General features: G+C 37.8%; 1 protein-coding gene across 3 annotated transcripts in view; it reads left to right on the top strand.

The window, feature by feature from the left end:
* The window catches only part of CLNK (cytokine dependent hematopoietic cell linker), a 187515-nt gene that overhangs the window by 148621 nt on the left and 19709 nt on the right, over positions 1 to 19185 (top strand). For all 3 annotated transcript variants that reach the window (XM_024741747.1, XM_024741746.1, XM_024741748.1), the window contains 4 exons: positions 1467 to 1485; positions 3343 to 3424; positions 7387 to 7427; positions 18922 to 19055. In XM_024741747.1, the coding sequence (XP_024597515.1) occupies positions 1467 to 1485; positions 3343 to 3424; positions 7387 to 7427; positions 18922 to 19055 (276 nt within the window). The remainder of the gene's footprint in view (positions 1 to 1466; positions 1486 to 3342; positions 3425 to 7386; positions 7428 to 18921; positions 19056 to 19185) is intronic.

The raw sequence follows: 19185 nt of genomic DNA on the forward strand, positions 1-19185 counted from the left end.
GTGAGCCATGGCCATTGAGCCTGTGCGTCCGGAGCCTGTGCTCCGCAACGGGAGAGGCCGCAACAGTAAGAGGCCCACGTACCACAAAAAAAAAAAGGGCTTGTCTGTTGGTTAGCCTTAGAAAAGATGTACAATGCCTCTCTAAGCTATTTATTGATAAGTGATTCTTGTCTATGAAGCCAATGTGAGTCAGGAGACCTGGGCTCCAGGGTCAGCTCAGCCACAAGATAACTCTGAGAATCTGAGCAAATGGCACCACCTCTTTGGACCTCATCTGGAAACCACTGGCTTTAACTTTTCATGGAACTCAGATCCCTTTGAAAATTTGATGAAAGGTATAATAAAACTTCCTCACCCCAGAAAAAAATGCATATATTTATAGAGGAAAAAAATTTAGCTTTTCATGTCAGAAGGTTCATGGATCCCATGAGGTCATCCAAGGACCTCTTGCATCCCCCAAGTTAAGAAGCTTTAGTCCAAATGATACCTGTGGACTTTCTCAGCTGATGCAATGCATGAAATGGACTTTAGAAAATTATTTGCAGTTAAGTAAATACTTCAGCAAATACTATACTTCTTGCAAGGCATTTTGATTCTTCAAGAATATAATAGGACTCAAGAATACAAGTCCCATAAGCACATAGACTTTCATAATGAAGAATGATCAAGAATTCTACTACTATTAAGGAAAAAAAGAGAATGAAAATGTTTGAGAAGAGAAATGGCTACATTTAACAAGAATACTGTGAATATTTTCATGCTAATTTTTAAAAATAAAAATTCCAAAACAGGTATAAAGAAAATTAACTATGGCTTTCATCACTTAAACACAACCTCTATTAATATAATATTTTATCGTATCTCTTCAAATCCTTTTTTCTACAAAATATGTCATAAGCCCAGTTTTTAATCCTGAACATTTTATGTAACTTTGAGATATACTTACAGAGTAATCTTATTCCATACTCTACGTAAATACTTGCAATGCATTTCTAACATTCCAATAGTGAGTATAGCAACAAAAATTACTTAATAGTTCTCACTTAGAGGCTTATGTAGATTGTTTCCAGTGTTTCAATATTATAAGTGATGATGTACTGCACATCTTTGTACATGGAACTTGATCCAGATTTCAGGTTGTTGTCTGAGAAAAAGAAACTCATCAATGAAATTTTGGGGATAAGAATAAGAGTATTTCTAAGGCTCTTAATAGCTATGGTTAAATTGGTTTCCAAGAGTCAAAGCAATTTATAGTCCCATCAGCAGACTGTATATTTGCCTGTTACATCACACAAAGAGTATAAAATTTTTATTTTTGCTTAGTCTTTTGGAGGATTATTCGTAGATTTTTAAAAATCTATCCTAAAAAAGCTAACCAACTGCTCTAAAAACACACATAGTATAATGTAAAATTCTCTGTCACTAAGAGTAACTCAATGTTTTGTTTTTTTTTTAATTCAATACAGGTTCTTGGAACAGAGAAAGGTGAACTATTTATATTTGTTTTCTTATCCTAATATCATTAGGTTAAGTCCTATTTCCAGGTTAATAGCATTAGTCATTTTTTTTAAAGGATTACTTGTTTCAGGGCCTGGGCTGTATGGACACGTACATGGGTGCATGATGACGTGATCCAGATGGATCCAGGACCTCAGAGTCTATTCAGGAGTCCTGTGGTCTGAACAGGGTGATTTAAATTGGGGGTGGGGTAGAGGTCTTTCTTCAGCTACAGGCTACTGACAAGGAGGCACACTGTCACCCCCTGCCACTTGGGAAAGACATTGCTGGCCTGCTGGTCCAGAGAAGCTCTTGGTCTCTCCATCTTTGATGTCACCCGTGCATACACACATAAGCCCTCATGCGTGCACGCATACACACTGCAGATGTCACTGTTGTGGAAGCATGCAATCCAACACTTGCTAGATGGCAGGATGCTAATCTGGTGATACCTTCATGCCCACCTTTGGGATACTGTTCACCATTCACTTAGAATGATGAGTTATGTCCAGAGCCAAAGGACCTGAGCTATGGCCCAAAGAGCTAACACAAGCAGCCTAGTTTGACAAAGCAACATTGGGCTAAGATTTCAGAGGCTCACCACCAGCTCACTGTGTGTTTTGGCCAAGTTGCACTGACTCTGTGAGTCTCAAGTCTGCTCTTTTTACATTGAGAAAGTTAGACTGGAGCGGGACCTAACCTGGGTTTGTGGATTCCCAAGGGTTTCTGATGGAGGAATGAGGGTCTGTTGGCAATTCTAAATAATTTTAAAATCTAAAGGAAACTATACCCTTTTCCACAATAAAGCTCAGCATCCTACTGAAATGTTGAGGAGTTGTTGCCTCAGGCTTCAGTGATTATAAACCCAGCAATGTGACATTGATCAGCTCACAGAGGTGGCTGTTGATGACCTGAAATGATTTTATGGGATGTATGACTAGTGGACCAGTCACAGACTCCAATCACTTTTCAAGTAATGACAGCCCTTCAGTCAAAGGTATTGAGTTTGTGATCAACCTTGGACACAGCACAGAGTAACAGCCAAAATTAAGACATGTCAGTGTTTATGCTTCCTTAACTTTACTACTTACCACTGCAACTGGAAGAGTGTTTTATGGGATTCCCTATCATAGTATTATTATGTGCCCTTGGTAATTCTGGATGGCTAGTTAAAATCTATCCAGGATGAAAAGGAAATTAAAAGTGGTAACACCAATGACATATGTAATTACTGAATAAGACCAGTTCCTGTGGTTGTCAAAACTTGAAGATCAAAGGGGAACAACTGAGAAAACGCACGTCTGGTGGGAACCAGGTGGAAACCGCTGGTCTATAACAGAATCCTGGGAGCTCTCTGCCCTATCACAGGAGAGATAGGAGAATTCAGGTGTGCCTGGGCCAGCATCAGGCATCCCCCTACCCTACATTGCTCAGAATAGTTCTTAAGCTTAACATTTTTGTTTATGTTTCTATGTAAGTTTTCATTCGAATGGAGAATTCAACCTCAGTCCACTTCCACTTCAAGCCCTTCCAATACCAAATACCTTCCAATGAAATATTCTATATATTGGCAAGTTCAAGGATGAGTTCCAAATTTAATATTTTTTATAATATTATTGAATATTCAACATTCAAAGCAATTTTTATAGCCTCAGGGAGAAGCCAGTCCCAGGAGCCACGGTTATTGCAGAACACTTGGGTTACAGTTTCCACTAACTGTGAACAGCTTACTCTTAATAATCAGAGATTACTTGGATGAAATTATAGCAGTTCCAGTAGACTTCTAATGGTCCCCTATCATTTTCCTTTTGCAACCTGCCCAAATTCTGTGACGCCTTTACACAGTTCCTCATCATCAGATGAAGCCTGAATTATCTCATCTGTCACAAAACCAAAGTCCTCAAGAGATTCCTCTTGCCATTGCCAGGTAAGGAGCCAGGAATCCCTTGCTGGGTCCCGGCTTGGGGGTCAGGTCATGTGTTGTCTGGGATGATGACTCACAGAGGCTTCCTGAGAAAGAGAAACTCTGGCCTTTCATAATGAGGCCCAGTGTTGAGGCCCCAGGGAAACCTGTGAATCATAGTTGTTGTTGAAGTTAATAACATTGTTCTTCTTGCACTTTATAAGTGATTGATTGCATGTTAGAGATGATATTTGAAAACATGGATATTAAGTAGGGAGGATTAACTGGAATGGAGGCTAGTCAACCTGGGAAGAAAAGTTGGCTTTTCTAACTAGTCTCAGTGGATGACACACAGAAGCTGACGATTACTTTGGAAAAGCACTTTATAAATGGCCAGAGTTTGAAAATGCCATTATCTGATTAAATCTGATAAATCTGATTAAATGCCATTATCTTGCCTGATCAGGTTATTGTGACAAATGTCATCCCAACAGAAGAGTCAAGGAGACTAGTAAGGCTCAGGCTGGTGATTCATTGGCCAAGGTCACGTACATTAGTGGTAGCTTCCTTAACATACAGTCTCCAAAATTAGTGCTATCAGGCCCTCCTGACCCCAGTCTGACCAGTGGCTCCAGCTCAGTTCATGTCACTCTCCACCGCCTCCCAACACAGGACATTTGCATGTGCTATTCCTCTGCCTATAACAGCACACCCCCATATTTCCCTCTCTCCACCCTCTCCCTACTTGGAAAACTCTTTATCCATCAGACCACAGCTTAAAGCCACCCTGAATACAAGAGGTAGTTCTGACCCATTCCCCAGAGGGAATAAATGAGGCCCAGAGAGACTGAGTCTCTTGCCATTGAAATCAAGTCCAACTCCACTCTTCAGTAGCCCATCATGCCTACACTGACTTGATTTTAAAAATGCAGCCCATAAATCTTGACTTTCCTTAGTGCCTGCCCACAGTCACGGTGCTCTTTTATTATTTAATAATACGCTGTTTGTGATGGAATAGAGTATTGCTTAAGAGGGAGCCCCTGGAATCATACTGCCTGGCTTCCTCACTTACAAACTGCACGGCCTTGGGCAATGTCACTCACCTTCCATGTGAAGCTGAGAGCAGGGCCAGACCTGTTCAACCTGCCCATGTGCCCGCTAACCACCAGCTCTCAATGCCATTGCCAGGCCCTGTATGTCAGGGGCGTGGTCTCCATCCCCCACTCCCTTCCTCTCCCTCACTTTCTTGTCCTATTTCACACCTTCAGCAACTTTGTTCTCAGTCTTTGATCTGTGGACATTAGGACTGCAGTTTCATAACTCTTATTAGGCTGTTTTCAGTTTAAGACCCAATCTGACACAAAACTCCTGCCCATACAATAAGTACATACTCTTTCTTAAAGTAATTTTCTGAAAGGAAACAAAAACACATCATGTTATAGTGAAAAGATAATGAGATTTTAGTTGGGCCCGCATCTGTAGCAGTTGTTATTCAGTGTGGTTTGGCTTCTTTTGTTTGTTTGTTTGTTTAATTGAACAAAGTCTCCTGATTTTTCTTCCTCTCTTAACTGGCTGCTTCTTCTAAGTCTCCCTTTTAGGCTTTTTCCAAAACTGAACTCTGAATGTTGGTATTCCTCAGATCCTTCTGATGTCCTTTTTTCTATCAGTAAGAGTGTAGGCAGTTCATCCATCCCTACAGTGTCAAGGGTCAACTCTATGTTGATAATTACTAAATCTCTATCCTCTGCCCCAACCACCCTTCTTAGCCCCAGACCCATATATCCAGCTACCCAATGGGCAGTTTTCCTTAAATCAGTGACAGGTATCTCAAACTCAGTGTTGGAAACTGAACTCTTCATTTCTACTTTCATTTCTGGACCAACGCTCTCCTCCTACAAACTTTCTCACCTCAGTAAATGGTATACTGTCTTTCCCATTTTTACTCTTCCCATCCAAATCATTAAAAACTCCCAAAATTCTCAAATCTCAACTCAAAATGGGTCTTGAGTCTATCCATTTCTACCCATTTCCCCAGCTCCCAACATAAACCAGCCACCATCAACTCTTGCTTAAACAGTAGCCTTCCTTCTAATGATACATCTTCATACCCTACCTTCCATCCATAAGGAACTACTTTCTGGTCTCTTGAAGAATAAGCCATGTTTTCTTGCCTCTGAGCCTTTGCACCTGCTGTTCCCTCTGCCTGGAACACACCGTTACTCCTCACCAATCTCCTATTCACCTTTCAGAAGTCAGCTCAGTTAGCATATGTCCCAGGAAGACTTTCCTGAGAATCAAATCAATTTCGTCTGGATTGTGACCTTCTTCTGCTACCACAGGATCTTCTGCTGTGCTCACCTCAATTGTGGTGTTTACCCCACATTGTGTTTATGGTATAATCATGTCTTCCCTCCATAAATTAAGCTGCTTTAGGATAGAGGCCATGTCTTATTCATTTGCTATCCCCCAAAACATATCACGTACTTGGTAAATGCTCAATAAATGTTTATAAAATGAAAGAATTATTTCTATTTCAGTTTAGGTAGTTTTTTTTTTACTTATATTTTTATAAACTTTGTACACAAAACCTAGAATATCCTCAGAGGATATCCCTATTCTCTCAATATTTTCTAAAAATCCAGAAAAATTAGGGCAGTGAAATTTTGCTATCTGTGATTTTTTTTTCCAGATATTTAACAAAATTGTACACTGGCTCCTAGTAAAGGGATCCTGGTTTTAACAGAATCAAAGGCTTAGATAGCAGGAGAAGTCTAACCAGTGATGACAGCACACTGTGGTGGTTCAATGATCTAATGGCATTTTTATCTACCAAGCAAATCATAAGACCCCAGGCTTCTGTGGAGATAACAAAAACCAGATATGTACTCAGTTGATTTCATTGGTGCTGGAAAAGGGCTAGGTTTCATTGAATTAACCCAGAGGCTTTGTTCAATTGTACAGTCGTGGCATAGAGCATGCTCCATGTAATTAGATTTAACTGTAGGAGCAACTAAAGTTTAAAATGACGATGCCAACAACAATACAAAATGAACCAGAAAATCAGAGCTGCGTGTTACACAAAGCCAAACATTAAGTAAAGCCATTGGTAAACAGTCTTTTTTTTTTTTAATAAATCTATTTATTTATTTATCTTATTTTTGGCTGTGTTCAGTCTTCATTGCTGCACGTGGGCTTTCTCTAGTTGCGGCCAGTGGGGGCTACTCTTCGCTGCAGTATGCGGGCTTCTCATTGCAGTGGCTTCTCTGTGTTGCAGAGCATGGCTCTAGGCACATGGGCTTCAGTTGTGGCACACACGCTCAGTAGTTATGACGCATGGGCTCAGCTGCTCCGCGGCATGTGGGATCTTCCCCGACCAGGGCTCGATCCCATGTCCCCTGCATTGGCAGGTGGATTCCTAACCACTGTGCCACCAGGGAAGTCCCAGTAAACAGTCTTGGTAGCATCACTATTGTGTTTAGAAATGCATATCGTTTTATTGCCTTTTATTATTTTTTTATAATCCCTTTTTCTTTATCAATTTCCTTGTAATAATCCACACAGTTTTCTTACCTAGCTCACATTAAGAAGGAATAAAATAATTTCTATTCTTTTCTTCTTTGCTATGGCTGACTCTCCTTCAATTGGTAAACAATTACTATAGAGTAGGAGCCCCATCCAGCCACATAGCATTTTCTATAGTGACTGTAGCTACAAGGCAAGTCTAAATTCATAGCTTCCAAAAGTAAAGAATTTTGATGTGTGCTCACTGAAGTGACCTGGAAGGAACTTATGTGGGTAAGTCACTTTGTTCCATATCTAATGTTCATCTGTATTGAGAAAGGAAGGAACCAGCATTTTGGCAACCTTACAAAACAGACGATTTTTCATCCAGTAAAATATAAAGTGCTCTGTAAATATGACAGGCCATGAGTACTGACCCAGCGTGGGAAATACTAACGTTCTTTCAATTGTAACATTTCCTTTAGCTCTTCGTTCGTGACTCACAACCAGAGTGTACAAAACAGAGGTAAGAACACTTTATGAAAGAATTATAAAAATAAGTAGGTTAAGTCATACACTGCTATATTCCTGCATCGTGACTTAGCTTTTGTGAATCTCAGAGTCTCTGAGCTGATGCATGTAGGTGTAATTCGCTTGTTTTCATTGACAGGCGGCATTGCATCGCATTAATATAATGTTTATCCATAGTTAAATACCATCACTTAGGTGTTTCCGGTTTTTTCCTCTTATGAACGTTAGTTTGTTGTGAGCAATATTGTTAATGTCTTCCCCTGTGTATAATATGTACATGTTTTCCCAAGTACTTAATATGATAAGTTCTTTTTCTAAGAGTGAAATGGCCATGTCTTAGAATATTCCTCTCTTCAGTGGCACTAGATGTATTTTCCAAAGTAGATGTATCACTTTGTTTCACCAAAAGCGTGTGAGACCCCATCATTCCCCATCCTTTCCAACAGTTGTTTTTTGGCAAACTTTTAGTTTTTGTCAATCCATTCGGTGTAATCAGGATTCCTTCCCTGTCTGTCCACAGAAGGCAGAGCACTGCCTAAATTAGCTCCAGAGATGGGCGCAAGCCATAGTTATCAGCTCAGACACCAAAGACAGGCATGAAACCCTAATGCTGCTACTTCAGCCCCCAAGAATCCTGTGTGCAAGCATAGGTCACTATCCACATGTGCCACCTTTCCCACCGACCCCAGGAGCCTAGCAGCCTGCCACTGCCAGGGTCCCGTGATCCAGGGACAACTTCCCCAGGAAAACGCATGGCACTCCTCAGGCTGTTGCAACGTCACACTGGTCTCTGCCACCTCAGGCTCAACCTGCATTCCAATTATAAGTACAGTACCCCTCCCTCCCCACGGCATGAGTGAGCCAGAGCCCCCTAATCAGCCTCTGCTTTAAACCCATCCTGTCTGGGTGGGAACAGAAGCCTGAGGGTGACCTACATGTGGAGCTGGGGCCCAAACTAAAGCTGAACCCCAGGAGCTGTGCGAACAAAGAGAAAGGGAAATTTCTCAATGCAGCCTCAGGAACAGCGGATTAAATCCCCACAACCAATTTGAGGTACCCTGCATCTGTGGAATACCTGAACAGACAATGAATGTTCCCAAAATTGAGGCGGTATATTCTGGGCACAACTGTAGACTTGGAGTTTGCTGTCTGCAACTGACTTGTTTCTGATTTCTATGTTTATCTTACTATAGTTTTTAGTGCTTGTTATCATTGGTAGATTTCTTTATTGGTTTGGTTGCTCTCTTCTTTTTTTATTACTTTTTAATTTTAATTATTTTTTTATTTTTTATTTTAATTCTTTTCTTTTTACTTATTTATTTTTCTTTCTTTTTTCCCCCTTTTCTTCTGAACCGTGTGGCTGACAGGGTCTTGGTGCTCCAGCCTGGTGTCAGGCCTGAGCCTCTGAGGTGGGAGAGCAGAGTTCAGGACCTCCCAGCCCCATGTAATATCAAATGGCAAAAGCTCTCCCAGAGATCTCAGTCTCATTACTAAGACCCAGCTCCACCCAATGGCCAGCAAGCTCCAGTGCTGGATGCCCCATGCTATACAAATAACAAGACAGGAACACAACCCCACCCATTAGCAGAGAGGCTACCTAAAATCATACAAAGTTCACAGTCACCCCCAAACACACCATCGTACACAGTACTGCCCCCTAGAAAAAAACCATGCAGCCTCACCCACCTGAACACAGGCACCAGTCCCCTCCATCAGGAAGCCTACACAAGCCACTGAACCAACCTTACCCACTGGGGGCAGACACCAAAAACAATGGGAACTAAGAACATGCAGCCTGTGAAAAAGAGACTCCAAACACAATAAGTTAAGCATAATGGGAAGACAGAGAAATATGCAGCAGATGAAGGAGCATGGTAAGAACCAATCAGACCAAACAAAAGAAGAGAAAATAGGTAATGTACTTGAAAAAGAATTCAGAGTAATGATAGTAAGGATGATCCAAAATCTTAGAAATAGAATGGAGAAAATACAAGAAATGTTTACCAAGGACCTAGAAGAACTAAAGAGCAAACAAAAAATGATGAACAACACAATAAATGAAATTTAAAATTCTCTAGAAGGAATCAATAGCAGAATAACTGAGGCAGAAGAACAGATAAGTGACCTGTAAGATAAAATAGTGGAAATAACTACCGTAGAGCAGAATAAAGAAAAGAGAATGAAAAGAATTGAGGACAGTCTCAGAGACCTCTGGGACAACATTAAACACAACAACATTTGAATTATAGGGTCCAAGAAAAAGAAGAGAAAAAGAAAGGGTCTGAGAAAATATTTGAAGAGATTATAGTTGAAAACTTCCCTAATATGGGAAAGGAAATAGTCAATCAAGTCCAGAAAGCGCAGAGAGCCCCATACAGGATAAATCCAAGGAGAAATATGCCAAGACACATATTAATCAGACTAAGAAAATTAAATACAAAAAAAAATTTAAAGCAGTAAGGGAAAAGCAACAAATAACATACAAGGGAATCCCCATAAGGTTAACAGCTGATCTTTCAGCAAAAACTCTGCAAGCCAGAAGGGACTGGCAGGACATATTTAAAGTGATGAAAGGGAAAAACCTACAACCAAGATTACTCTACCCAGCAAGGATCTCATTCAGATGCGATGGAGAAATTAAACCCTTTACAGACAAGCAAAAGTTAAGAGAATTCAGCAGCACCACGCCAGCTTTACAACAAATGCCAAAGGAACTTCTCTAGACAAGAAACACAAGAGAAGGAAAAGACCTATAATAACAAACATAACACAATTAAGAAAATGGTAATAGGAACATACATATCAATAATTACCTTAGATGTAAATGGATTAAATGCTCCAACCAAGAGACATAGACTGGTTGAATGGGTACAAAAAAAAAAACCCTTATATATGCTGTCTACAAGAGACCCACTTCCAACTAAGGGACACATACAGACTGAAAGTGAGGGGATGGAAAAAGACATTCTATGCAAATGGAAATCAAAAGAGAGCTGGAGTAGCAATTCTTATATCAGACAAAATACACTTTAAAATAAAGACTATTACAAGAGACAAAGAAGGACAGTACATAATGATCAAGGGATCAATCCAAGAAGATGATATAACAATTGTAAATATTTATGCACCCAACATAGGAGCACCTCAATACATAAGGCAAATGCTAATAGCCATAAAAGGGGAAATCGACATTAACAAAATAGTAGTAGGAGACTTTAACCCCCACTTTCACCAATGGACAGATCATCCAAAATGAAAACAAATAAGGATACACAAGCTTTAAATGATACATTAAACAAGATGGACTTAATTGATATTTATAGGACATTCCATCCAAAAACAACAGAATACACTTTCTTCTCAAGTGCTCATGGAACATTCTCCAGGATAGATCATATCTTGGGTCACAAATCAAGCCTTGGTAAATTTAAGAAAATTGAAATCATATCAAGTATCTTTTCCAAACACAACACTATGAGACTAGATATCAATTACAGGAAAGAAAACTGTAAAAAATACAAGCACGTGTACGCTAAACAATACACTACTTATTAACCAAGAGATCACTGAAGAAATCAAAGAGGAAATCAAAAAATACCTAGAAGCAAATGGCAATGAAAACATGACAACCCAATACCTATAGGATGCAGCAAAAACCATTCTAAGAAGGAAGTTTATAGCAATACAATCCTACCTCAAGAAACAAGAAAAATCTCAAACAACCTAACCTTACACCTAAAGCAATTAGAGAAAGAAGAACAAAAAATCCCCAAAGTTAGCAAAAGGAAAGAAATCACAAAAATCAGATCATAAGTAAATGAAAAAGAAATGAAGGAAACAATAGCAAAGATCAATAAAACTAAAAGCTGGTTCTTTGAGAAGATAAACAAAATTGATAAACCAGTAGCCAGATTCATCTAGAAAAAAAGGTAGAAGATTCACATCAATAGAAATAGAAATGAAAAAGGAAAAGTAACAACTGACACTGCAGAAATACAAAGGATCATGAGAGATTCCTACAAGCAACTATATGCCAATAAAATAGAAAACCTGGAAGAAATGGACAAATTCTTAGAAAAGCACAACCTTCTGAGACTGAACCAGGACGAAATAGAAAATATAAACAGACCAATCACAAGCAGTGAAATTGAAAGTGTGATTATAAATCTTCCAACAAACAAAAGCCCAGGACCAGATGCTTTTACAGGAGAATTCTATCAAACATTTAGAGAAGAGTGAACACCTATCCTTCTCAAACTCTTCCAAAATATAGCAGAAGGAGGAACACTCCCAAACTCATTCTATGAGGCCACCATCACCCTGATACCAAAACCAGACAAAGATGTTACAGGAAAAGAAAGCTACCGGCCCATATCACTGATGAACATAGATGCATAACTCCTCAACAACATACTAGCAAACAAAAGCCAGCAGCGCATTAAAAGGATCATACACCATGATCAAGTGGGGTTTATCCCAGGAATGCAAGGATTCTTCAATATACGCAAATCAATCAACGTGATACACCATATTAACAAACTGAAGGAGAAAAACCATATGATCATCTCAATAGATGCAGAAGTCTTTCAAGACAATTCAACACCGATTTATGATAAAAACTCTTCAGAAAGTAGGCATAGAGGGAACTTACCTCAACATAATAAAGGCCATACATGACAAACCCACAGCCAACTTCGTTCTCAATGGTAAAAAACTGAAACCATTTCCTCTAAGATCAGGAAAAAGACAAGGTTGCCTACTCTCACCACTATTATTCAACATAGTTGAATGAATGAAATTAGAACACTTCCTAACACCATACACAAAAATAAACTCAAAATGGATTAAAGACCTAAATGTAAGGCCAGACACTATAAAACTCTTAGAGGAAAACATAGGCAAACCTAAATGTAAGGCCAGACACTATAAAACTCTTAGAGGAAAACATAGGCAGAACACTCTATGACATAAATCACAGCAAGATCCTTTTGACCCACCTCCTAGAGAAATGGAAATAAAAACAAAAATAAACAATTGAGACCTAATGAAACTTAAAAACTTTTTCACAGCAAAGGAAACCATAAACAAGATGAAAAGACAGCCCTCAGAATGGGAGAAAATATCTGCAAACAAAGCAACTGACAAAGGATTAATCTCCAAAATATAAAAGCAGCACATGCAGCTCAATAGCAAAGAAACAAACAACCCAATGCAAAAATGAGCGGATCTAAATAGACATTTCTCCAAAGAAGATATACATATTGTCAACAAACACATGAAAGGATGCTAAACATCACTAATCATTAGAGAAATGCAACTCAAAACTACAGTGAGGTATCACCTCACACTGGTCAGAATGGCCATCATCAAAATATATACAAACACTAAATGCTCGAGAGGGTGTGGAGAAAAGGGAACCCTCTTGCACTGTTGGTGGGAATGTAAGTTGATATAGCCACTATGGAGAACAGTATGGAGGTTCCTTAAAATACTAAAAATAGAACTACCATATGACCCAGCAATCCCACTACTGGGCATATACCCTGAGAAAACCATAATTCAAAAAGAGTCATGTACCACAATGTTCACTGCAGCACTATTTACAATAGCCAGGACATGGAAGCAACCTAAGTGTCCATCACATACTAGCAAACAAAAGCCAGCAGCGCATTAAAAGGATCATACACCATGATCAAGTGGGGTTTATCCCAGGAATGCAAGGATTCTTCAATATACGCAAATCAATCAACGTGATACACCATATTAACAAACTGAAGGAGAAAAACCATATGATCATCTCAATAGATGCAGAAGTCTTTCAAGACAATTCAACACCGATTTATGATAAAAACTCTTCAGAAAGTAGGCATAGAGAGAACTTACCTTAACATAATAAAGGCCATATATGACAAACCCAGAGCCAACATCATTCTCAATGGTGAAAAACTGAAACCATTTCCTCTAAGATCAGGAAAAAGACAAGGTTGCCTACTCTCACCACTATTATTCAACATAGTTGAATGAATGAAATTAGAACACTTCCTAACACCATACACAAAAATAAACTCAAAATGGATTAAAGACCTAAATGTAAGGCCAGACACTATAAAACTCTTAGAGGAAAACATAGGCAGAACACTCTATGACATAAATCACAGCAAGATCCTTTTGACCCACCTCCTAGAGAAATGGAAATAAAAACAAAAATAAACAATTGAGACCTAATGAAACTTAAAAACTTTTTCACAGCAAAGGAAACCATAAACAAGATGAAAAGACAGCCCTCAGAATGGGAGAAAATATCTGCAAACAAAGCAACTGACAAAGGATTAATCTCCAAAATATAAAAGCAGCACATGCAGCTCAATAGCAAAGAAACAAACAACCCAATGCAAAAATGAGCGGATCTAAATAGACATTTCTCCAAAGAAGATATACATATTGTCAACAAACACATGAAAGGATGCTAAACATCACTAATCATTAGAGAAATGCAACTCAAAACTACAGTGAGGTATCACCTCACACTGGTCAGAATGGCCATCATCAAAATATATACAAACACTAAATGCTCGAGAGGGTGTGGAGAAAAGGGAACCCTCTTGCACTGTTGGTGGGAATGTAAGTTGATATAGCCACTATGGAGAACAGTATGGAGGTTCCTTAAAATACTAAAAATAGAACTACCATATGACCCAGCAATCCCACTACTGGGCATATACCCTGAGAAAACCATACTTCAAAAAGAGTCATGTACCACAATGTTCATTGCAGCACTATTTACAATAGCCAGGACATGGAAGCAACCTAAGTGTCCATCGATAGATGAATGGATAAAGAAGATGTGGCACATATAAACAATGGAATATTACTCAGCCATAAAAAGAAAGGAAACTGAGTTATTTGTAATGAGGTGAATGGACCTAGAGTCTGTCATACAGAGTGAAGTAAGCCGGAAAGAGAAAAACAAATACTTCCTGCTAACACATATATATGGGATCTAAAAAAAAAAAAGGATACGGGGAGGGGGATGGGTAAGCTGAGACGAAGTGAGAAAGTAGCACTGACATATATACACTACCATATGTAAAATAGATAGCTAGTGGGAAGCAGCTGCATAGCACAGGGAGATCAGCTCGGTGCTTTGTCTCCACCTAGAGAGGTGGGATAGGGAGGGTGAGAGGGAGACAGAAGAGGGGGGGGATATGAGGATAGATGTATACTTACAGTTGATTTACTTTGTTATACAGCAGAAGCTAACATAACACTGTAAAGCAATTATACTCCAATAAAGATGTTAAAAAGAAAATATTGCTAAAAATAAAGAACAATTAAGGAATGGAACAGCAGTGTTAGTGAAGTGGGACTGTCTTCAAAGACATGAGTCCAGTCAAGTACCCTCTGGCTGGAGTGGATCATTAGTACTGGGGTCATGTAGATTGTTCTCTGCTCATCTTAGAAAAAACAGGCTGCTTAAAGAAATGGCCTGGGGTGGACAAAGGAAATGTTTTGGCCTCCAGTGCCTTCAAATACCATTAATTCCTTTTTTAGTCAACAAATATCTCAATTTGCTATACAGCATAAACTAACACAAATTGTAAATCAACTATACTCCAATAAAAATTAACTTTTAAAAATATTTTAAGAACAACAAAAAAACCCCAAATATCCATCAAGCACATGGTTTATACCCCATTGGGCTGGGCCCTAAGCGTACAGAATAGAGACAGCCCCATCCTTTAACTACCCAGTGCTTGAACTCTGTGATACTATCAGCTTCCTGAGTGATGTTCATTCTCCTGGGTAAAAATTCACCCTTGGGTCACCAGTGCTTTGCAGAAATTAGATGTACAGAAAATAGCACACAATCCAGGCACACATAGAGTTCTGAGTCTAGTGGGCTCGCTAAAGCTTACTGGTTTTAAGCTGAACACTTCAGACGAGGGAGACAGTACTCTTCACTTAGACTCATGATAACTACTTCTCTGTCAATGTAGATATCATTATCCTTATCTAACAAATGAGAAAAAAATTTGAAAATATTCAGTTACTCTTGATATCTAAGTTACTACTTGATAAACAGACTTTGCTCAATTCTCTGATAAATGAATTCAAGCTAAGCTATTAAGAGGCTATGTAGATGGATCTCAGGACAAAAAGAAAATGATTTTGATATATTGGAAGACAATCCAGAAAGGTTTGGTGATATTCCAAAATAGTAACATTACTCTCTAAATTTGGGGTGGTGGATGATTTCTTTTCTCTTTTGTTTGTTTTAGTTTTTGTTCATTAATGTTATCCTTTCTATCTGCATTTTATAAATGTTCTTTGAAATATATGGCTCTTTACTTAGAAAATTATTTTTTAAATTTTATGTAAGGGTAAGGTTAAAATTTGCTAATAAGTATGGAGAGCTGCTTAAAACAATGGTTTTATTCTAAGTTTCAAAAGAAACATCTAGAGCTGTTTCTCTAATAACACTAACAGCAGTAGCATTTATTGAGTGACTAGTATGGACCAGACACTGTACTAAGAGCTTTATATACATGAGAATTTTCAAATATTAGTAAATATTGATATCAGTATGGTTCTACAACCCATACCGTTTTTATTAGACTACCCTAATTTTATTGCCCACCTACACATTGTTCTCTTTATTGTTCTTCCATTTACCCTGTGTCAACCTCTTTATTAATGTAATCCTCTATTCTCCAAGTAGGACAGTCCTATTTCTTGCAGTTATAAAACTCAAATGCAATGTTTTATATAAAGAAAACTTTCCAAAGATTACTGCCATTACTTAAGAACAAAATCAATTAAATACTTGTAGGGGATTACATGCTCGGAATTTTATTCATTTATTAAGCAAAAATCCATCCAGGTCTTCAGGGGAACTAGCATGGCAAAGTTGTTTTTTGTTTGTTTGTTTTGTTTTTTTTAACTCATTCTCTGAATAGACTACAAATGCACATAGCTGTTTCCAAATTCTTTTTCAAGTAGAATTTTTAAATATTCAAGCAAGGCACTCAGAGTTGAAATATATTAAATCAGTTGCCACAATATCAAGAAAAATTCATAATCACTGAACTCTATTATGTATGCCACACAAACTGATACGAAACGCTGATAATGGTTATTTTTTACTCCGAAGTATGTTCTTACTGTTTCAATCCATGTTGAAAAGATAGCTATGGCCATTTAAATAATGTCTTTATGTATTGATTCACTATGATTTAAAATAAAGTTGTTAAAGTCATTTTTTTTTATATTTCAATAACTCTTTTAGTTTTCTCTTGGTTAGGATTTGCCTGGTCTATGGTTCTCCATCCTTTCATTAGTGATCCTTTTGTGTCATTATATTTCAGATGTGTAATTAGCACAGACCTGGAATTTTTAAACCAATCTGCACCTGATTTTTAAGTGTTAAACTTACACCATTGATATTTATTGTAATTACTAACATTTTTGAATCAATTTTTATATTTTGTTGTGCCTCCTATTTGCCAATTTTATTGACTTTTTTTCTTTTCCTGCCATATATTGGATTCATTTCTTCTTTACTCCTCTTTTTTTCTCTTTCTAGAAAGTTATACAAATTCTATTCTTCCATTGCTTACCTTCAGTGTTTAGCTAAATAAATAAATAGTATGCTTGAATTTTAAAACTCTGAAGTTCATATCCTCTTCCCAACAATACAGCAAACTTAGGATGATTTTGCTCTGATGGTATGGATGCTGTACTGTGTTTGAAAGTAGAGCTCTTTTCCTTATAAAATAAAATTTGAAAAGACAGAAATGTCTTTAGCATTATTCCTATTTTTAGTCATAAATTGGTGAGTGAAATTAACTTACTATGATGAATGTAATTTCAACTTTAATTGATCAAACACTTATCTAAAACAAACATTTTGATACATGTAATTCCCTATATTCTTAGACTCCTCATTGAAAGCCACAAACCTTGGAACCCTTGAAATAGAACTTTCAATGTTGCAGGCGCATTCTTTGCTCTTCTTAGTAAGCCTACAGAGAAATTTGGCATTTTGATGACAAAGAGCAGAATAAATACACATATAACTTGCATTACAATAACTGGCATATAAAAATTTGCTAATGTTTTATTTAGTATTTTGTCTCAAAAATATACTGTGTGAATATAACTATTCCATTTTTTTCAAAGCTCTTATTAATCTACTAACCAGAACTATAACTTGGGTAATAGACTGTTTTCTAGACTGAATTAAGACTAAATAGCTTATTATTCTGCCTTAATACTAATCACCCCTTTTCCATTTTATATGTTATTACTGTCTAATATTTTATTTTGATATTGTTTTTGTACCCTCAAAGCCTTATAATTTGTATACACTTAATCCTTGCTTTAAATTACTAATATATTTATAAATATCTTTTTTTAAGTATTCCTTCTAACACCTCACTCCTTCCTTGTGGCCTTAATTTGTTGAAATTCATTTTTTATTAGTGTTTACTGGAATGACACAGTGGAAATGTTATTTTTATTGAAGTATGTAGAGAAAATACCACATCAAAACTGGACAAGTGTTTCAATGAACTTTTTGTATTCTGTTACTTTAAAATCCATCGATCTATCTTCCCTTCTAAAGAATCTTTTACACAGGCATGATTTTGTAGCATCATATATTAGTCACTTGGAAAACAGTGGTTCACAGACCTGAGCAGATATTTTCTATGTTAACTTATTTTAGTACATAATATTGTTTTAAATCACATTTGCACGTAACACCTCCAATCTCATCAGAAAAGTCTAACTGTGGATATGCTATTCAGTCACGGTGGCAGGTACAAGTTTTTCCAAATTCCAGTTTGCACTTGAAAAGTCTAATTTTAAAATTGGCCACAAATACTACCAGTTGCTTTCCATGAAGTGACAGGCTTACTTTGTTCATTTTTATTAAAGTATCTGCCAAGTGCCCAAGTCTGAATAATGATAGTCTGTGTTAGTCATTCTTTCAGGTTAAAAATGATGTTCCATTAAAACAAAAATTTATTCTTTTACATTTAAAAAATGGTGTTTTCTGAGTTGGGAACAAGCTTGGCTTGTTAAAGAAACTGAACAGAGTTCATTATGGGCAAAACAGTGTGGAGGATGGGGGCTGGATGAAGAAATAAAAGAAAGATTATCTGGGGCCTTATTGACAGAAGTTAAAACGTTTGGATTTTCTTCCAGGTGTAAAGGAAATCATGGAAGGATTTGTACTGGGGGGCGGGGAGGTGGCAAAGTCAGAATTACATTTTTTAAAGATAACTCTGGATGCCCTAAAGAGACAGGGGCAAAAGCTGAAGCAAGAGAAGAGTCTAGAGGAGACTGCTGTCTGCAGTGAGATGATGGTGGTACAGACCAAGGTTGCCATAGACACAGGAGGGAGGGATGGGTTCCAGCTCCTTGTCAGAGGGACGCAGTCTGAGACTGTAAAGCAATCATATTTAAATGTGAATTTATTTTTCCAGATCATAAAGAAAGCATGCAGTCCTATCGTCCTCAGAGATGTCCGTCTCCGGCCAGCTATGGCCCTCTGGAAAATTCGCTATGTTGTAAAAACACGAGCAGGAAGAAACCTCTCCCCACAAGGTCTGACAAAGAGGTAAAACAGACACTTCTCTGCAATATTTTTCTAGATGAACTTAGCATCTAAAGAGAGCTTTCTTGAACAGTGCTTAAAAGGAGATCATTATGACTGGATCTGAGTTTTCCCCTTCTGGCTATGTATTATT

The sequence above is a fragment of the Neophocaena asiaeorientalis genome, unplaced genomic scaffold, assembly GCF_003031525.2.
Source record: "Neophocaena asiaeorientalis asiaeorientalis breed wild unplaced genomic scaffold, Neophocaena_asiaeorientalis_V1.1 scaffold218, whole genome shotgun sequence".
Classification (NCBI taxonomy): Eukaryota; Metazoa; Chordata; class Mammalia; order Artiodactyla; family Phocoenidae; genus Neophocaena; species Neophocaena asiaeorientalis.